Raw genomic sequence first — 17,863 nt, 5'->3', positions numbered from 1 at the left:
TGAGGAAACATTTTTATTGTTTGAAAATACGAAATTCTGAGCTAAACGTATAAAACGGAACGGAAATCCCCCCGACAAAAAAATTAACTAGTTAGAAAAAGAGTAGCCATTTCCAAAAATGATGTATAAGGTAAAATCTAATGGCATTCTGAACACTTCAATGCATTATCTTTATCATTCTCTGTGAGGACAAGATTTTAAAGAGGCTGAATTTGGATCCACTTATTTGATATGTAAGACTTTAAGGCAAAATAAATTTCGCAGCTAAAATTGGAGGTCAATAAAACACAAAACTAATCAAACAGCTATAGCATTGCGCTAATTTGCCTTACAAGGTCACCAAACGCTAATCCTATTAATACATATTAAACAATAAAATAGAACTGAATGGAATTCTCTACTCTTGACATATTTTTATATCGCTATTACATAAATCAAAAGAATCTGCAGCATCTGCATACACAGAACAGTATCCCAAGTGCTTTTTGAAATTGGGCCTTACTTCCTTTCAGCAAATTCTTGAATCACTGGTTAAGAAGTTTTGAATCACAAGCAACAATTTTTACCCTGCTAACCGTTTCAAGTGAATCCTCATTTTTAAATTGTGCATTTTGCAAAAGGAAGGTCCATACGTTGTCACAAAATCTGTAAGTGTGCAAATGTCCCTGCAATAATACACGTCCCACTAGTAAGCTGTTGGAAAACAGTGCTTCATGAAAAAGCGGAAAAAGCAAAAACCATAATAGTTAAGCCCCTTTGAGCTATAACATTTTAAAATTCAAGACAAAGAGATACAACCTTAATGACTAAATGAAAATATGAACCACGAGAAACCAGTTTGCCATAATTACTACCCAAAAAAACTTATATTTTATGTAAAAGGAGTGGGTAAAATTTATAATAAATTGATATATTAAAGAAAAGGTGCGATAAACACACAATAAAAAAGATGTGCAATGATGAATGAAGCAGCACCCTAGCTGCGCCCACTGGCACTGCCATCATTCTTTTGTATACAATTATTAACCATCACGATGATTGTGGCAAGTGGCTAATTTCTCTAAGGCACTGCTGCTTAGGCTTCTTATTTTGCCATGCCCATTCAAAAAGGCCCATGAGATGGTCAAATGTTAATCATTTCTAGCCGCACATTCCTTTCTGAGTTCTTATATCATTCCCTGCATATAAAGAATCTTGCTGATTATATGTTGTAGTGTTTGTTGGTTTATTCCAATCTAATTCTCTGAGCTTGATTTTCTTTTTCTATCTTTATTATGCGCCATTATGTATGTCACAAGTTATGTATCTGAGCTAAAATTAATTCATTAACGTGCATTAGACTATAGGATTATTAGTAATGCAATAAATGCATTTGTAATAGGGCATGTGATGAAATTGTTGTGCCATTTGGATGATGCGACTGCTGCTAACACCTTTGATGAGCTAGTTATGGTGCCAGACAGTCTTAGTCTTAGTCTTAGTTATGCTACCTACACATGGTGTCAATGGATGCTGTTAAGTACTAGATCATATTTCAATCGCTATATTATATTATATTTCAACAACAATTTCTTCTACATTTATTTATAACCGGTTTTTCAAGAACCATATTATATTTGCACTACCATCCCCATATTTTTGTCCATCGTCCCCCCATTCCCAATACCCATATCTGCATCCTCCAATCCCCAAAAGCCGTACCTGCATCCTCCCATCCTTGAAACTTCATGGAATATAGTTTATAAGCAACATATTCAATGTTCATCACACATTTAAGTATTAAATTTTAAAAAACAATGAAACAAAATATAAGGAATTTGGCTACTTTTTAAAATTTATTTTTTTCTTTGTTTTCAATGGCGGCAATGAAGAAAAGGATCCCAATCAGAAGATGCTCAACTCAACAGCTCAGACCACTTCGATTTCCTTCGCATCTTTCCCAACTCGTCTAAGCACATTCCTCTGACTTTTTGCTTTTTCCCAAGAAATAGAAATATGAGTATTCCTAAACTCACAAACATCTCTATGAAAAGAAAAAATCACAGAACTTGGAAGAAATTACAAATTTTAGTTGCAATTTATGGTTTTAAAACTGAAGAAATTACCAATATTAGTTGCAATTTATGGTTTAGAAACTGAAGAAATTACAAGTTTTTTTTTTCTTATTTGGAGTGAGGTTAAGTTTTTTTTTTCTTATTTGGAGTGAGGGGACTACCAGCCATCTCCAGGGCAGTCTAGGAATGCCCAAGTGTCCTGGACATCCTGGATAGGATGGAGCCCACTCACCATCCCCGGCAGGGGTAACATCCCCTGCTTCAGAAAGGATTCTCGGGGATGTCCCCCCTGCAGGCAATGGTGGGGGAATGTTTTGCCCCCATCCCCACATTCCAGAAACATCTCAATCCTTAAAATACTAGTGTTTTAGGAGGGAGGATGAATCCCCATTAAACAATCTACGATTCCACGTACAACTCAATTTCAGAGCCATTCGAATAATTTTTTCCCTAGTTGAACAGTTCTATTACAATTTTAGAGGCCCCCTCAATTTAGCATTGTTATGCAGAGAACCAAAGTCAGCCATATTATTGTCTAGCAAAAAAATGTCTCATGTAGCTTGTAGTGAGTGGCGGGGCTCATGTTTTCACAATTCAAACATCCTCCATGCTGGAAGATTGTTATTTATCTTGAAATTCTTTCATCGGGACTTTCATCCTTGTCTTTGGATTTATATATTGTTAAGTTTCTTTCCTCATGCAGCCTTCTTTCTTTGTATCCTTGCAACCATTGGACGAGGTAAGGGAGGAAACAAGAAGATAATGAGAAAGAGTCAATCAAAACACAATATAGCAAGCTACCCAGTAGGTTATGTGATTCCCATACTTGAGGTAGATGTGGATGCTATTCCAGAGTCAGAAGCCTTGGCAGCTGCCCTAAACAGACTTATGTTACAATGACATAAGGATAAGGCAGGACCCTATAGCAAACCAAATCTTGTAAAGGAAGACAAATCAACACCTAAAAAACTCATCTTAGAATACATGCAAGTTCAACCAAATCACAAGTACTCAGGAAAACCTCCAAGGAAGAAAGTGAAGAAGAATTGTTATAGAGGGATATACCTCCAAGCACCTAGTTAATAAATAAACATTGATTATATCTATGTAACCTTCTCTTTTATGATTGATAAGTTGTTTTATTTCATGAATAGATCTTATGTTGGAAACCTATAAGAATCTTTATTATTTAGATTGATATGGAACATCTAATCATTATTTTGACCATTCGGATGACGACTCTAAATGGAAATACACTCATTTATCAGCATAATCTTAACTAGTTAGAAATTAATCAAGATGTTATGAACAATTAATGACATTTGAGTTTTTAGAAGAACCGGTACTGATGCATATACCACTCCAGATGCATATGGGATTATTACCTCAAACTTAAATACATTTCCAAAACTCAGGACCCAAATCTATGAAGCATGCAAACTTCCAAACTGGGGTTGCCTCCAAAGTGTTCTCATTCACATACATGTATTCTACGCTTACCTTGTAAACCCTACAAGCATTAGTTATACGATTCATTTGAGACCAATGTCCCTATTGAGCTTAAATATTCACTTTCCCTCGAAACGCATGGCTTGCATCACTTGATCACTTCTGCCCCTTTCTATCAATTTCACCTTCTATTCAATTCTAAGTACTGTATTAACCACTAATTCCTTCCCAAGGCATGTGGGATTAATCCCTCTAGTGTTTTCAAAAAATTGACTGCTGGTGCATGTTCAACCAACTGATCGTGTCTTCCTAATAAAACTTCACATGATCCTTTACACATTTTGAATTATAAACCACTGATTATTCCTTGACCAGTAGATGTGTGACTAAGTCCCATGCTAGATTTCTCATCTAAGCACACACACACTTGGCCTTGCACCACTCATAAGCATTCTACCTGTAATCTAAGCATTGCTATGGCTAATATCAACTGTGAATTCTTATACTTTAAAAACTATATTAGACCCTTGTATTGTGGTAGCATGCTCAGCCCACCGAGTGGCTTCACAATAGTGATATGACTCAGCTTAAAAATTTGTCCAAGTTATTTGATAGCCTCTGCCAGCACACTTATGGATGGACACAATCAAAGGAGGAAGGTCAATCTCATCTCAATGGAGCACCTGTATGGCCACAAAGACTAACAAAGTGAAACATTTACAATAACATACTGCAGTCAGATTGAATCCTCCAATGAAGTTGACAGTGGCAATTCAACACATTTATAAAACTAGAATGGAAATGAAATCATGCTCAATTTATACTATGTGTTTCAACCTGTGAATATTATCACCAGTTCATTCTGCATACTATTGTTTGCAAGCCTTAACTCTGCCACAGCAAGACAAATGACAAAGTATGTAACACACACAGAAGTCCCACATAAGTAACAAAGGCAACAAAAAAATAAATAAAGAAAGCATGATAGCATTGCAACTCAGACAGTGCCTACGATAGGAAACTGAGCATGGCTCTTTCGTTCTAAGACCACTATTGAATTAAAAGTTCAACCAAAAATTTCAGCTATAATCAACTAACAAGTGTTTCTATTTCAAAAATCTACAACTCATTTCAATTGTATTATTCAACAAAAGTATGCAAGGAGAATAAGACCAGGCCATCTTATCTATTTACCACCTGGACACTCTTGGAGACTTCTGCAACTTTCTCCAGTTTGCTCACGAACTTGCAAAAAATATCAACAACATTTTAACATGGTTGTTTCTCCTCTCTTTGTACTCCCGTTCTTCTCCTCCATCAACCTCCTCATGGCTCTCCCATTAATTTTGGCTATATCCACACTTTAGTCTCCATTTACACACGCTTTGCGACAACAGTGCATCAGACTCTAAGTGCTTAGCAGTTGCTGGCTAAACAGCCCTTATTACATGCTTAGTGGTTAATTTTTAAATTCTTCTTCTCACATTGATTAGATAGTGATAATTAATAATTTAACAATAACTAATCATATAGTTAGTAAGTTATAATGCAAGTGATTGCTATTTAATCCATTTCATTAAATACATGCTTGTCAATATAATTAATTTAAATCATTATAAGAATAGAATACAGTTTCAAGAACTATTATAATATCTTCAAAAACAGCTTATGTATTAAAGACAACATTCCAGGTTTGCTCAGCGAAGTTACCATTCAAAACGAAGTGACACGTGACAACCACCAAACAAAACATACCTTGCACTATCACCAACTCACAACATCAACATACACAATTGACACTAAATTTTCACTTGGCAATATAACATTCACGATATAAACGTAGAGATTTTCTATCATTTTGCCCATTAAAGATGATAACTTGCAACAATCTACCTCACACATTCACAAGAATATGATGAGATGCAATCGTTAGATATAATCCATGTAGTCACGGAATCAATCACAATGCAATTTAGTCAATGTACATTTTAGACTTAAACTCATCATTTAAAAGAAGCACACAACCACAAATACAATCAAAATGTGACTGCACGGTCAATAAGTTCCTGCTCCAGTCCAACCTACAACAGACTGCGGATGTAGTAAAAGCATTTTTTTATGGGGATGTGTCAAATCTTTATTTGAGGAGCTGTTTTTTCAAATAACTTGTCATTTCAGCCCATATTTTAATTTTATATTAACAGCAGACAAAAAAAATGGCAATTTGAACACAAATTCAGACCAATCCACATAATTTTCTGCATATCAACAACGAATAATACTTTTCTTAGTTTTCTATGAAGATACAGCAACAGGAAAGCTTCAATTCAGACCAAGTTCTTGCCCCCAAAAGTTTATTCCATATGTGTACCTCATGCCAGCAATTGTCCTAACCTTGTAGGCTGAGAAAACAGTGCGAATACGATCCACAATATTTGTCCACAGTTTTTTGTTGATTTGTGTGAGCTGTTTATTTGCCAGTTCCTCCAGTACACTTGAATATGGAAGCTAGAGTTGTTGAGTAGTATCTAGGATGAGTTAAGTGCTCAAGTGCAGTTCCTCTCTATGGAGCACAATGTCTTAAGGTTGGTGTTCATGTTCATGTTCAAGTTCGGCAAAGAAAAATATCGGAAAAGTTTACCAACCAATTAAATTTGGGGAAAAAATTAGAATTAAATACAGATAATATAAATCTGTAATTTTTATTTTATTTAAATATACTGCATTCTAATTTTAATTTTAATATAAGGATTCACAATGTAAAGGCTTCCTCAACATAAAGGTTTGAAATTTTCAAATTCTCGTGGGTAGGAATTCCCTGGAAGCCAGACTCAATTGTCTCCATTTGTACAAGCGGTGCAATTTCAACATGACCCAGCTACAATCAGATTTGTCAGGCCTCATTTTTCTATCTCATGTTGCCACAGGGGCCAATACTATTCCCATTGAAGGAGGTAGATGATTTCCAGAGGAGCAATATTTGGCCCACAGCCTTAGTCTCAAAGTTTTGTAAAGTACATTGTTACATTTATGTCATATGATGTGGTTTCTCTTGCTCAGGATTCACTGTCTAAGCTTGGGATCGTGGGGCCTTGTTGTGTTATTTGTATTTCAGAATCGAAGATGGATTTTGTGCTTTGGTAAGATAGGCTTGAACTTATCTTCATTATGGGAAGTTCTTTTTTGCTCAAATTTTGTGTCTCTCCAAGACTCTAGGTGTCGTTAGTTTTATGTTAGAAGGCATCACTGCAGTTCTTTTGAGTTGGATTCCAAATCAAATTTTTAGCTGCTCTTCCTTGGTTGAGTCTGAAATCTGGATTAGGCTTTATGGCCTACCCTTAGAATTTTTTAGTTTGCGAGGCATCAAACATTTGGTAGATTTCTAGGTACCCTAATAGAAGTGGATCCTACAGATTTTAATCCTCTCATACCCTTTGTGCTTACATCAAAATTTGGACAGATATGTCCCTGCCACTAGGTATGCCCAATCAGATGTCTGGTGTGCCCTCAGGAGGGTCATGTTGAAGGTTTCTGCAAAAAGAGAGTTGCTTTTATCCAGAATCAGCATTCAAAATCTGTTAATATAAGTGGATCCTACAGCTTTTAATCTTCATACCCTTTGTGCTTACATCAAAATTTGGACAGATATGTCCCTGCCACTAGGTATGCCCAATCAGATGTCTGGTGTGCCTTCAGGAGGGTCATGTTGAAGGTTTCTGCAAAAAGAGAGTTGCTTTTATCCAGGATCAGCATGCAAAATCTGTTAAAGCTTCAGAGAAAGTATGGAAGGAGAAAGTCATTTTGGAAGTTTGCCAGGATTTCTTTTATCATAGAAATCATTCTTGATTCTGTCCCTCCAATGGTTCCCTCTCTCATGGCATGACTTAAAAATCCAAGCAGAGCAAAAAGGTAAATCACAATGTCCTTCCAGAGTCTCTCCTGAGGCAGTTGAAGCTGGCCCCAGTGGTCATATTCTTGTTCCTTCACAGATTTGGTCTAGCCGTATATTCAGAAAACTTCAATGTGTTAGATTTGAATGAAGAAAACGCTATAACTAGGGCATCCAAGATACACTGTGAAGAAGAAGGAGATGAGCTTAAGCAGCATTCAGAATCAGTAGTAGATCTCCTTGAGTGCACGGGTAGGTTTGTTCACTTTGTTCAGATGGATTTGCGACAGAGCTTCATTTATCAAACCGTTAAAAAAAAGGAAGAGCAGGAAGATAGTTCAAGTTCGGTTGCAGGTTAAGGCTAAAGAATGGATAGGGGATGGTTTACAGTAGCGTATTGGAGTTTACTTTAAACAGCTGAGGGAGAAGGTTCCTCAATAAAAGAAATGAAGGCATTCTTTTTGTGCTCCTAATATAAAAAAAAATTCAAGATGAAGAAACCAAGATGTCTGTCGAAGATTTACAAAACCTGCTCTTACACTCTTGGAAGATGTGGCAACACCTAGCTGTTGATGCTTCACGGGCATTAGGTGGGATTTGTATTTTTTGGAACCTGGAAGGATTAAAACTTCTCTTGTAGAACATTACTCTTGCCGAATTGCTTGTGAGATATAAAAATTTTATGAAACTATTGTGGGCTTCTGTGTATGTAAATGGACCTAAACAGCCCAATTCAAAAAGAAGGTTTGGGATGAAAATCTGTTATGCTTTCTTCTTGGACTAGTAAAGTTTAGTTCTTAGAAGACGACTGCAATGCAACTACAGGGTATTTTCATGAACAAGAGGGTAGAGATACAATCACAAAGTAAGAAGACTTATCTCTTTTGATGCGGCTTCTAAAGTAGGGCATTTTTCTTCATTTAACAGAAGGATTTTGTAGCATTGTTGTTCTGCTTGAGAGATTTTTAATTTCCCAAAATGGTTGATCTCCCAATGGATTTCCAAATCACCTGGTTTTAATATTTCTGGTTCTGACCGCTTCCCAATTTCTTTGAAGGTGAATTTAGACTCTTCACCAGATAGACATCCTTAAAAATTTGAATTTATGTGTCTCCCCAATCCACAGTCATATTATGGCTAAAAAGTGGTGGTCTTCAAACCATTCTTGTAAAGGATCTAAAATGTTTCTCTTTGCACAAAAGTTGGTAAGTATTAAATCCTACCTCAAAATATGGAATTCTGAAATGTTCAAAAACATTACATCAGAGAAGAAAGTAACCAAATCGGAATTAGAATCTGCTAATTCTACTATTCAAATGAATGGGCCCTCAAATTTGGTGCTGGAGAAGGAATTGGGTATATCGAAGAGTTTGGAAGAGTGTTATACCAAAGAGAAGATGTTTTGGAGTCGGAAATTTAGGGGGAAATGGATTAAATATAGTGATAAGAACAAAATGTTTTTTGAACAAGTTGTTGTCATTTTATGACACCCTTGGTCCATCAGTGAGAACCGATCAGAGATATGTTCCATGGACCAGCGCAGCCCCAGTTGATCAAGGAGAGAAGAATCAAGAAGTGTGAAGTGTTGCCTTGGCCTTTTCCTTTTCTTCTTCCCCGGAACTCCGGAACCTCGAGGTTCCGAAGTTCTTTTCTCTTTTGCCCTTGTCTCTTTCCTTTTTTCCTTTTCCGGAACTCCGGAACCTCGAGATTCCGAAGTTCTTTGCCTTAGCCGCTTTTCTTCCTTCTACGGAACTCCAGAACCCCCGAGGTTCCGAAGTTCCCTTCCTTCCCTTAGCTTTTCTCTAGTTTCTCCGAAACTCCAGAACCCCGAAGTTCCGAAGTTCCGAAGTCCCTTTTCTCCTTCCCTCTTCAAAACTCCGGAACCCCGAGGTTCCGAAGTTCCTAGCCTTCCTTTCCTTCACCTCTTCTCTTCAGCATCTCCTTTGCCCGGAACTCCGGAACCCCCAGGTTTCAAAGTTCCCCTTCTCTCTTTAGCCCTTTCCTTTTTCGGAACTCCAGAACCCCCAGGTTTCAAAGTTCCCCTTCTCTCTTTAGCCCTTTCCTTTTTCGGAACTCGGGGTTCCGAAGTTCCCTTCCCTTGCCTTTCTCGGAACCCCGAAGTTCCGAAGGCCTTTTCCTTCTCTTCTTCTCTCTATCCCGGAACTCCGGAACCCCAAGGTTCTGAAGTTCTTCCCTTGTCTTCTTCACTTCGGGATTTCGAGCTTCCGAAGTCTCCTGGCGACACTTCTAGATGGCATGATCGACACTCAAGGCTTTTAATGCTCCAACGGCTTGGTGACTTGTACACTTTCTTTTGTGGAGCCACAAGGGTGCATTAAGTGTTTTTGGCAGGATTTCCATCAAGGAAGGTACGGGGCCATGCTTGGTGACTTATGTCATGACTGACTTTGGAAGGTTAGTCAATCCACCTTCCTTAGAATTGCCTTTTGAGGTATGGCTAGGTTGCTTGCATGTACAAGCCAAGTGCATACACTTCCCTGCACTTCTAGACTAACATGCAGGGGTCATGATCACCATTGTAACCCATTTCTCTATATAAGGCTGTTAAGCCTCATTGTAAAGGGTTCTCTCCCTGCTGCCTTGAGCTTTCATATGCTCTTCTCTTCTCTTGAAGACTTGTAATTATTTTTGCATTTCTGCAACTGTAAGATTGGCTTTTGGCCTTATGATTAATTGAAAATCTCCATTCTTGCCTTCCTTCAACTTATGTATGATGTGTATGTGTTCTTACCTCCATTATAAGTGTATGTTTGTGGTTTCCTTTCACATGTATGCTGTGTTTAACTTGTTTTCTGAGTGTGACTTTGTGGGAATCCTTCTCCCCTCTTGACACTTAGAAAATTCTAACCTCCACATATGCGTTTGGGTCACTCATGCAATTGAAGTTTGTGCATCTCTTGGACTTTTCAATTGATTCCTTGTGCCATTTCGGGTGGGGAGAGGAACAATCTCTTCTTGGTGCATCACCTCCTTTTATTTCAAGCATTTCTTTCTTCCCTTTACCTCTGCAATTTGTTAGGATAGGCTTAAGAGTTAGTTGAAGTGTTGAGTTGGTTCAACACCTACACCTATTTGAAGAAGTAAGTCGGCCTTCTCCGGAGATTCAACCCCTTGCGCAAGGTCCCACACTTCGAGGTTGTTTTCATGTTTCACAAGGTTGTTGAGTTGATAGCTTAGCAAGGGTGCAAGCTTTTGTAATAACACAAGTCATTCTTGCATACAAGCCCATAAATAGAATCAACTCAATTAAGGATTGGAATGCCATTGTTCTCTCCAACTTGTCGGAAACTTCATATTTGCAGGAAAATGGTTCATTTATTCACAACCTTGCTCTCCAAACTGGAAGTTCAGTATCATACAGATTCTTCCCCCTTTACGCAAGTTATTCCGTGCTCTGTTAGTGATAGTCAAAATAAGATGCTAATCAATCCCTTTGGCTCAAAGGAAGTAAGGTCAGTTGTCTTTACATTGAAAAACGATAAAGCCTTGGGCTCCAAACATTTTCAAGCATTCTTCTTACAAGCATTTTGAGATATCATTTGTAAGGAACTAATAGTCCTGATAATTGACTCGAGAAAATCCCATTAAGTGTTGAAAGATTTCACAAGCACTTTTCTAGCACTTATTCCAATGAATTTGCTTTGAGCCAAAATGGGTTAGTTCTTCCTCCTAAATTACAATGATTTTTTTTTAAAGAATCGTGTAGGAGTTTTAATGCAAAATAAATTGAATGTGAGTTGCATGTTGCTTGCATGTGCTTGCATGTCATTGCATGAGGGAATTGGATATTGTTAAAGGCTTGTCGATTGTAGTGGATAATTTGTGTGATGCTTTTATGCAGATCAATGTCCAAAAGTTATTCAAAATTTCAGAGAGAAGGTACTAAGATTTAAAAGTATTCAGTTTGATTATATTATTTGGAAATGGAAATTTTTGTTGGAGTTGCTCTAAATGACCAGCACAATGAAGATGGAGCAGACTCAAAAGGTTGGATGGTCATGCACTTGCCTATGGGTATCTTTAACAATGTTCCATAGAAACGCGTCTCCCCCCCCCCTCAGGCCCACGTCTCTGAGACAGAAAGATAGGGACATGTCGTCCCCCGCTGTCCCGCCACTACCACCGATGCACCACCGGAGACGTGGAGACGTCTCGGCGTCTCCCAGACCCCTTGGGAGACGTCCAGGCGTCTCTTGAGGGGCAGGGAGATGCACAGAAGTCTCCCATCAAAACACGTCAAAAAGTGTTTAAAATTTGTTTTTTTTTTTATTTTGAGCAATTTTGGGGGGTTTGGGGACAAACCTAATTTGATGTGGGTCCCACCCCTTCCGCCAATGCATTACAAAACCCCTAAATCTATTTATTTCACTCACATTTCTAATTCTGATTATTATTACAAGCTAGGTGAAGAGGAGAAAAAACTCAAAAAAGAGTGATTGAAGAAATAAAAAGAGTCAATGCAAGTGTAAGAGGAGTGAGAAAGAGCAAGAAGAAGAGAAGGAAGAGGATTCTACAACATTTTGGAGAGATTTTTCAAGCACAAGGTAGCTTATTTCTTGTTTTTTGTTTGTTTCATTTTCTGATTTTCAATTTTTTTGTTGTTTAAACTTGTTTTTTCTTTGGTTCATTTCAAAATCAGATTTGATGTTGAATCTTGAGGTCCTCAAGATTCAACATCAAATTTTGAAATTTAAATTTTGTTTTCAAAATTGAAATTTCAAATTTTAAATTTATTATTTATTATTTTGTTAAACTAGGCTGAAATTACATGCTTATTGAATTTATTTTTATTTTGTGAAATGCAGTGCCACTATCACAATGAGCTCTCATGACATGAGTGAGGATAAGATGGAAATCCATTCTCATAATGGAAATGATTTAGATTATGAACCTGAGGCTAAGGGGGTTGACCATGGGGTTGATCCTGGAGCCCAATCTAGTTCCATGGCAAGTGCACTAGCTAATACAGGTTGCCCTTCAGAGTTGTTGGCACAGTATGCTAGGGGTCCTTATAATCCTAAATCTCCTCTAAAACAGTTTGCTTCAAAAATACAAGGCACATTAGGGATAGGTGGGGCCACAAGGAAGTGGCAATGCAACATTTGTGGTCTTACATGGTTTGGCAGCATCCCTAGAGTAAATGCACTTCCTTTTTTGGAGAGGAAATGGTGCGGATCCATGTCACTTTTTAGAACCTAAAAACATATAATACAGAATTGAGATCAACAAGCTTTGGGGCATTCCAGATGACAGTGTGGTTGCAGTCCCTACTACTTTGTTTGCTAAGGCAGGCCTTCAGCAGAGCCAGCAAGTGCAACATACTTCTTCTCATACATTGCAAACGAGAGGAGTTATGTCCACTTCCAGTGTCATGGCCCAATCATGAGAGGTTAAGGGGACAAGAAAACGCAAGATGTAAAGTAACCCCATAGCTGATTTGTTCAATGTGCAATTGAAGGATGATATAGATGATTTCATTAGGCTGGTTCTTTGCCAATGGCATCCCATTTCATGTAGGTCGATCTCCTTATTATAGGGAGATATCAATGGTCGCGAAGGGAGGACCATCATATGTGCCACCAGGTGAGACCAAATTAAGGACCACAATCTTGGATAAGAGCTATTCCAAGATCAATGTTTTGATGGAGATGATTAAGGCATGTTGGGTGGCCCTTGGATGCAGCATGGTTATGGATGGGTGGACGGACATTAGCCATCGTCCACTCATCAACATCATGGTCACATGTGTAGAGGGACCATACTTTCTCAGAGCAATTGATTCTACAGGGATCACAAAGATGCTGATTTTCAATTTGAGGTCCTTAGGGAGCCTATTGAGGAAATTGGGCCACAAAATGTGGTCCAAGTAGTGATAGATGCAGCCCATGTGTGTAGAGCAGCAAGGAAACTTATTGAGGCAGCCTATAGACATTTGGTGGACCCCATGTGTGCATGCCATGAACAATGCACTCAAAGACATGGGGAAGATTGACCGGATTAGAGGAGTGATCAGCGATGCGAGATATGTGTAGATGTTTATCTGCAACCACCACACTTCACATGCACTCTTCAGGACCTTCTCGAAGGAGTTCTTGAAACCAATTGAGACCAAATATGCATCCTATTTCATTCTCTTAGAGAGAATGATTGAGTTGCAAGACACACTGCAACTCATGGTTATGACAGCAAGGTGGAATAGGTGGGTCGAGGCCAAGACAAAGTAGGGGAGAAGGGTGAAGGAGATAGTGAAGAGTGATGTGTTTTGGACTGATGCAAAATACATAGTCTCCATCATTGCTCCAATTTTCCAGGTCATCAGATATGAAGATGGGGATGCACCTAACCTTGAAGAGGTGTATGAATGCATCAATTATATGTTTAACCAGATGAGGGTTGTTGTGCGAGTGAAGGACCCCACTTTAGCATTCTACAATGAGCACATTTGGTCAATCATTCAGCGCAGATGAGACAAACTCAACACTCTGTTGCATATGGCTGCCTATGCCTTGAATCCTAAGTTGTACAAGGCTAAGCCTAGTAGAGTTACACCAATTCAGGATGACGAGGTGAAGGCGGGGTTCTTTAGGTGCATAGAGAAGATGTATGATTCTAGAGATGCCAGCATAATTTGCACTAAGTGGACGAAATTTGCCACTCTTAGGGGTTATTCAGACGTAGCAAAGATGGATATAGAAACTATGGCACAGGAGGACCTACTTTTGTGGTAGAATTGTCATGGTCTGAAATCTTTGACTACCACTCTAGCTATCTGTATGCTATCCCAAGTTTCTAGTTCTTCAGCTACTAAGAAGAACTGGTCTACATATAGCTTCATCCACTCTCTTAAGAGGAATAGACTTACCTCTAAGAGAGCAGAGAAGCTTGTGGTTGTAAATAGTGCTTTGCGTCTCATTGACCGCAAGACACTTGTGTACAAAGAGAGTCCAACGGCACAATGGGATGTAGACCCAAAGGAGCCATCACAGGTTGATGAGGATCCTACCACTTCAGATGCAGAGTTGGTTGGTGTTAGTTTGAGAGATATTTGACCGTGAGGAGTCCAGCAATTCCAGTGATGAGGAGTTTGCAGATGATTAGAGGCCTCCTTTCACTACATTTTGAGTTTTGACATTTTGGCATTTTGACCGTGAGGAGTCCAGCAATTCCACTGATGAGGAGTTTGCAGATGATTAGAGGCCTCCTTTCACTACATTTTGAGTTTTGAAATTTTGGCATTTTGTCTTTCGTAATGCTTTTGCTAATCATTGTAATGATGTATCATGTAATCATCTGTATGATATCAGATATTTGTAATTTCAATATAATAGAAATCTCCAATTTGACAATTTCATTTGTCAAATTTTATTTGGCATCAAGAAATCTTCGTATTTAGTATTTCAAATTTTGCTATTTTATAATTTTACTAATTTCCTATAGTTTAATTTGAAATGTAATTCTTATACTGTTATACATCTTTTCACAACTAGTTTTTCAAGTACTATAAGTATATGTATAACGATATCAGCACCACCACCCTGCCACCCTCCTGTCGCTGTCCCCCCATTGTCCCCAAACTTAGGCCCTTTCTCCCCCCGTTCCCGAAACCTGTCCCCCCATCCCCAACGGCCATGGAATGCTAATCTTTAAGAAAAATGTGTTGAGGTACTTCTTGAAGCTAATGTCGACACACTTTCTCCCCATGTTGAAGATCCTCTAGTTGCATTTCCAGAAAAGCCAAAAAAGATTACTATGACAAATAAATTGCATGTATTTTAAGAAGCCCACACTTTGAAAACAAGAAAGAACCCAATATAGATAAAACTCAAAATGGATGGTTTTTTCTTGGGAGTATAATTCTTGAGAATCATACCCTTACAAGAGTTATGAGACAACTTGATGGAGAGTGAAGTAGCTCAACATGGATTGTTGTCCAATGGTTCAGTAGAGATGTGATTTGGGAGATTGGCGAGGAGGTAATCCAAGAACTTGGGAATTCAGCTCAAGAGCTACACCTTTACAAGGGTTTGAGGCAGCTTGATAGAGTCCTACCTAGTGTATGATATGTTTTCAAAAGAAAACTTCTAAAGAATGACATATTCTTGGTTGAGGGTGTTTATAGTTTGTTATGTTTTAAGTGAAGTAAGCCTTAAGGGAGGGTATTAGAATAATATTAAATTATTAAAAGATAAGGCTTACAATTGTAATAAAGCCACCTTAGTAGCAAGGGGTTTCTTTCTATTTTTTAAGTTCACATTTTAGCTTTAAGTGAGTCATGTAATGTTCATCTGTTTGGATGATTTCATTCTCCAATCTCTATATAAGGAATGAACCTCTTTGAAAATGATCTTGCTATTTAATAGAATATTAAAATATTGTGTTCTATTGATTCTTGCAATATTTCCAGCCAGAATAGCATTTAATAATATATTAAAATTTGAGTTCTATTGATCTTTGTCTGAGATGAGTTCACATAAGTCTACATCTTGTCTTTGACCTTAGGATTTCTCTTACACACTTTGATGTCTCTTTGTTGCTCAAGGTTGTTGTGACACAAACAGTACCCCTTACCCCTTTTTCTACCCTTTTCTAAGAATTGAAGAGCTTTATCTAATTGCTAGGATCATCATTTCAATGCTCTAGTGCACTTGATTAGGTGCTTTGTGTGAGGATCTAATGACATGACCACAATTTCTAAATTAAGCGAAGTGGTCACCATTATGGTTTGCTTCTACTAATTTGTTGTCAAGCATTTATTGCATGTTGTTCTGATTTGAAGACACATTACGTGACAGCAGGAGGTGGCCAGCAGGGGACTTGGTTTAAAATGTATTAAATTGACAACTTTGACCCCCCATTAAGAATATTTCACAACTTCATCAATGTAAAGTCCCCTCCTTTCAACTACATGACCACTGTCATCAATACCCACAAACGTTGAATATTTAAAACTTTAAAGTTTGAACCGTTGCATGAAGAAGCGAGCTATGCCTAAGACTAGACTTCTATTTCCTAATTCAATAAAACTCAAAAGTAGAAAATTGATCAGATTTGGAAAGACTTGATGAATTACAATAATACTTTATGCGTTTTAAAGAAATCAATGAATTTCTTGTAGGACGCTCAGTCAAACTAGCTGTTGGTCTATTTTGGCCCTCAATCAAAATAGCCTTTAGGCAATTGCTCACGTTGTTCCTCATGTTTGGTTTTGGTTTTCAAAGGTTCTTCATGTGATAACTATTACTTTTTGAAAATTACTTTAGCATGTAATTAAGCTCACAAGGCCTTATGCCTATCAAATACATTCACTCGGTCAAGGATCCATGTTGTGACTTCAAATCCCTTGGAAGCATGAAAGATCATCCACATTGTAAGAGTGTTGCATGAGAGATCATCCACGTTGCAAGAGCATTGCATGAGAGATCATCCACGTTGCAAGAACTTAGGGAAAGTGTTTTTTGCATGAAAAAGAGTTACGGTCAATGAAAGAGTGTGCTTTCTAGGTTTTATGTTATTTTAGGTCTTTTTTGCAAAGTCTTACGAAGTGTCATGGCAGCCTAGGTTTCAGGCTTTCAATGAATGGGCCAAAGAGGAAGTTTAAACTGGCTATACTCTTATTTTCAGTTTCATCATGAAGGATGTGCGCATATGCATATGCCTATTCATTATTTTCAAGTTCACTGCCTTATTAAGGCTGTTGCAGGACATTTCCACGTGAGGAATGCATTCACAGTAAGAGAAAAGAGTGACAAAAGCGTGTTCACCCCTGAAGATCACCCTGGTCAGTACATACATGCCCATGCATGTGTATGGCTAATTAAGGGACAGGTTCATTGTTTTGTTTTGAGAAGCCCTCAATTTGTTTCAATGAGAATCCTTAACCATTTTGTGGGATAAAAGAGCCTTGTATACTTGTTCATGCCTTAGTTCATGGAAGATGTTGATGCATATATTGAATAATGGAGGGTAATAGAAGTTCTTGTGACACTCATGCATGGAGTTCCTTTACACATTTGATAGTCTAACATGGTGTGCATGAGCTTCTTCTGTCTCTGCGGCATATGTAGCAGCCATATGACATGATAATACCTTCGTTTTGTTGTAATCTCTGTCAAGTATTGCAAACCCTACCTTTAGATATCAAATCTTTCACCTTGATACCTATAGAAAAATAGAATGCATTTTTTTCAGTTTTTGAGGGGAAAAATCTTAGAGATCAACAGCAAAAAGCAGGCAAAGAAAATCAAAGGTTTACTGACAATCCGTGAAGCAAAAAAAGACACCCCCTTTTTAGAAAAGAAAAATGTAAAAGATTTACCAAACAATGAATAAAAGCCACCATGAACAGGCAAGAGGCCTGTTAAGGATGGATGATCCATAGAGACAGCCAAATGGTGCCAAGGTAGCACTAATGAAGAGGACAGTGTTTTGTAATGAACAAAGACATAGGGGG

The 17,863-nt window shown here is 38.0% G+C and overlaps 1 protein-coding gene across 3 annotated transcripts in view; it reads right to left on the bottom strand.

The window, feature by feature from the left end:
• Positions 1–294: 294 nt before the first annotated feature.
• LOC131062417 (transcription initiation factor IIA subunit 2) overlaps positions 295–17,863 on the bottom strand; it is a 40,226-nt gene continuing 22,657 nt past the window's right edge. For 2 of the 3 annotated variants that reach the window (XM_057996072.2, XM_057996071.2), the window contains exon 4: positions 295–665. In XM_057996072.2, the coding sequence (XP_057852055.1) occupies positions 525–665 (141 nt within the window). In that variant the 3' untranslated portion in view covers positions 295–524. The remainder of the gene's footprint in view (positions 666–17,863) is intronic. The other variant, XM_059218402.1, reaches the window with a different exon arrangement.

The sequence above is a fragment of the Cryptomeria japonica genome, chromosome 3 (assembly GCF_030272615.1).
Source record: "Cryptomeria japonica chromosome 3, Sugi_1.0, whole genome shotgun sequence".
Lineage (NCBI taxonomy): Eukaryota > Viridiplantae > Streptophyta > Pinopsida > Cupressales > Cupressaceae > Cryptomeria > Cryptomeria japonica.
The sequence above is the reverse complement of the archived record's forward strand: the minus strand, read 5'-3'. Positions and strand labels throughout refer to the sequence as shown.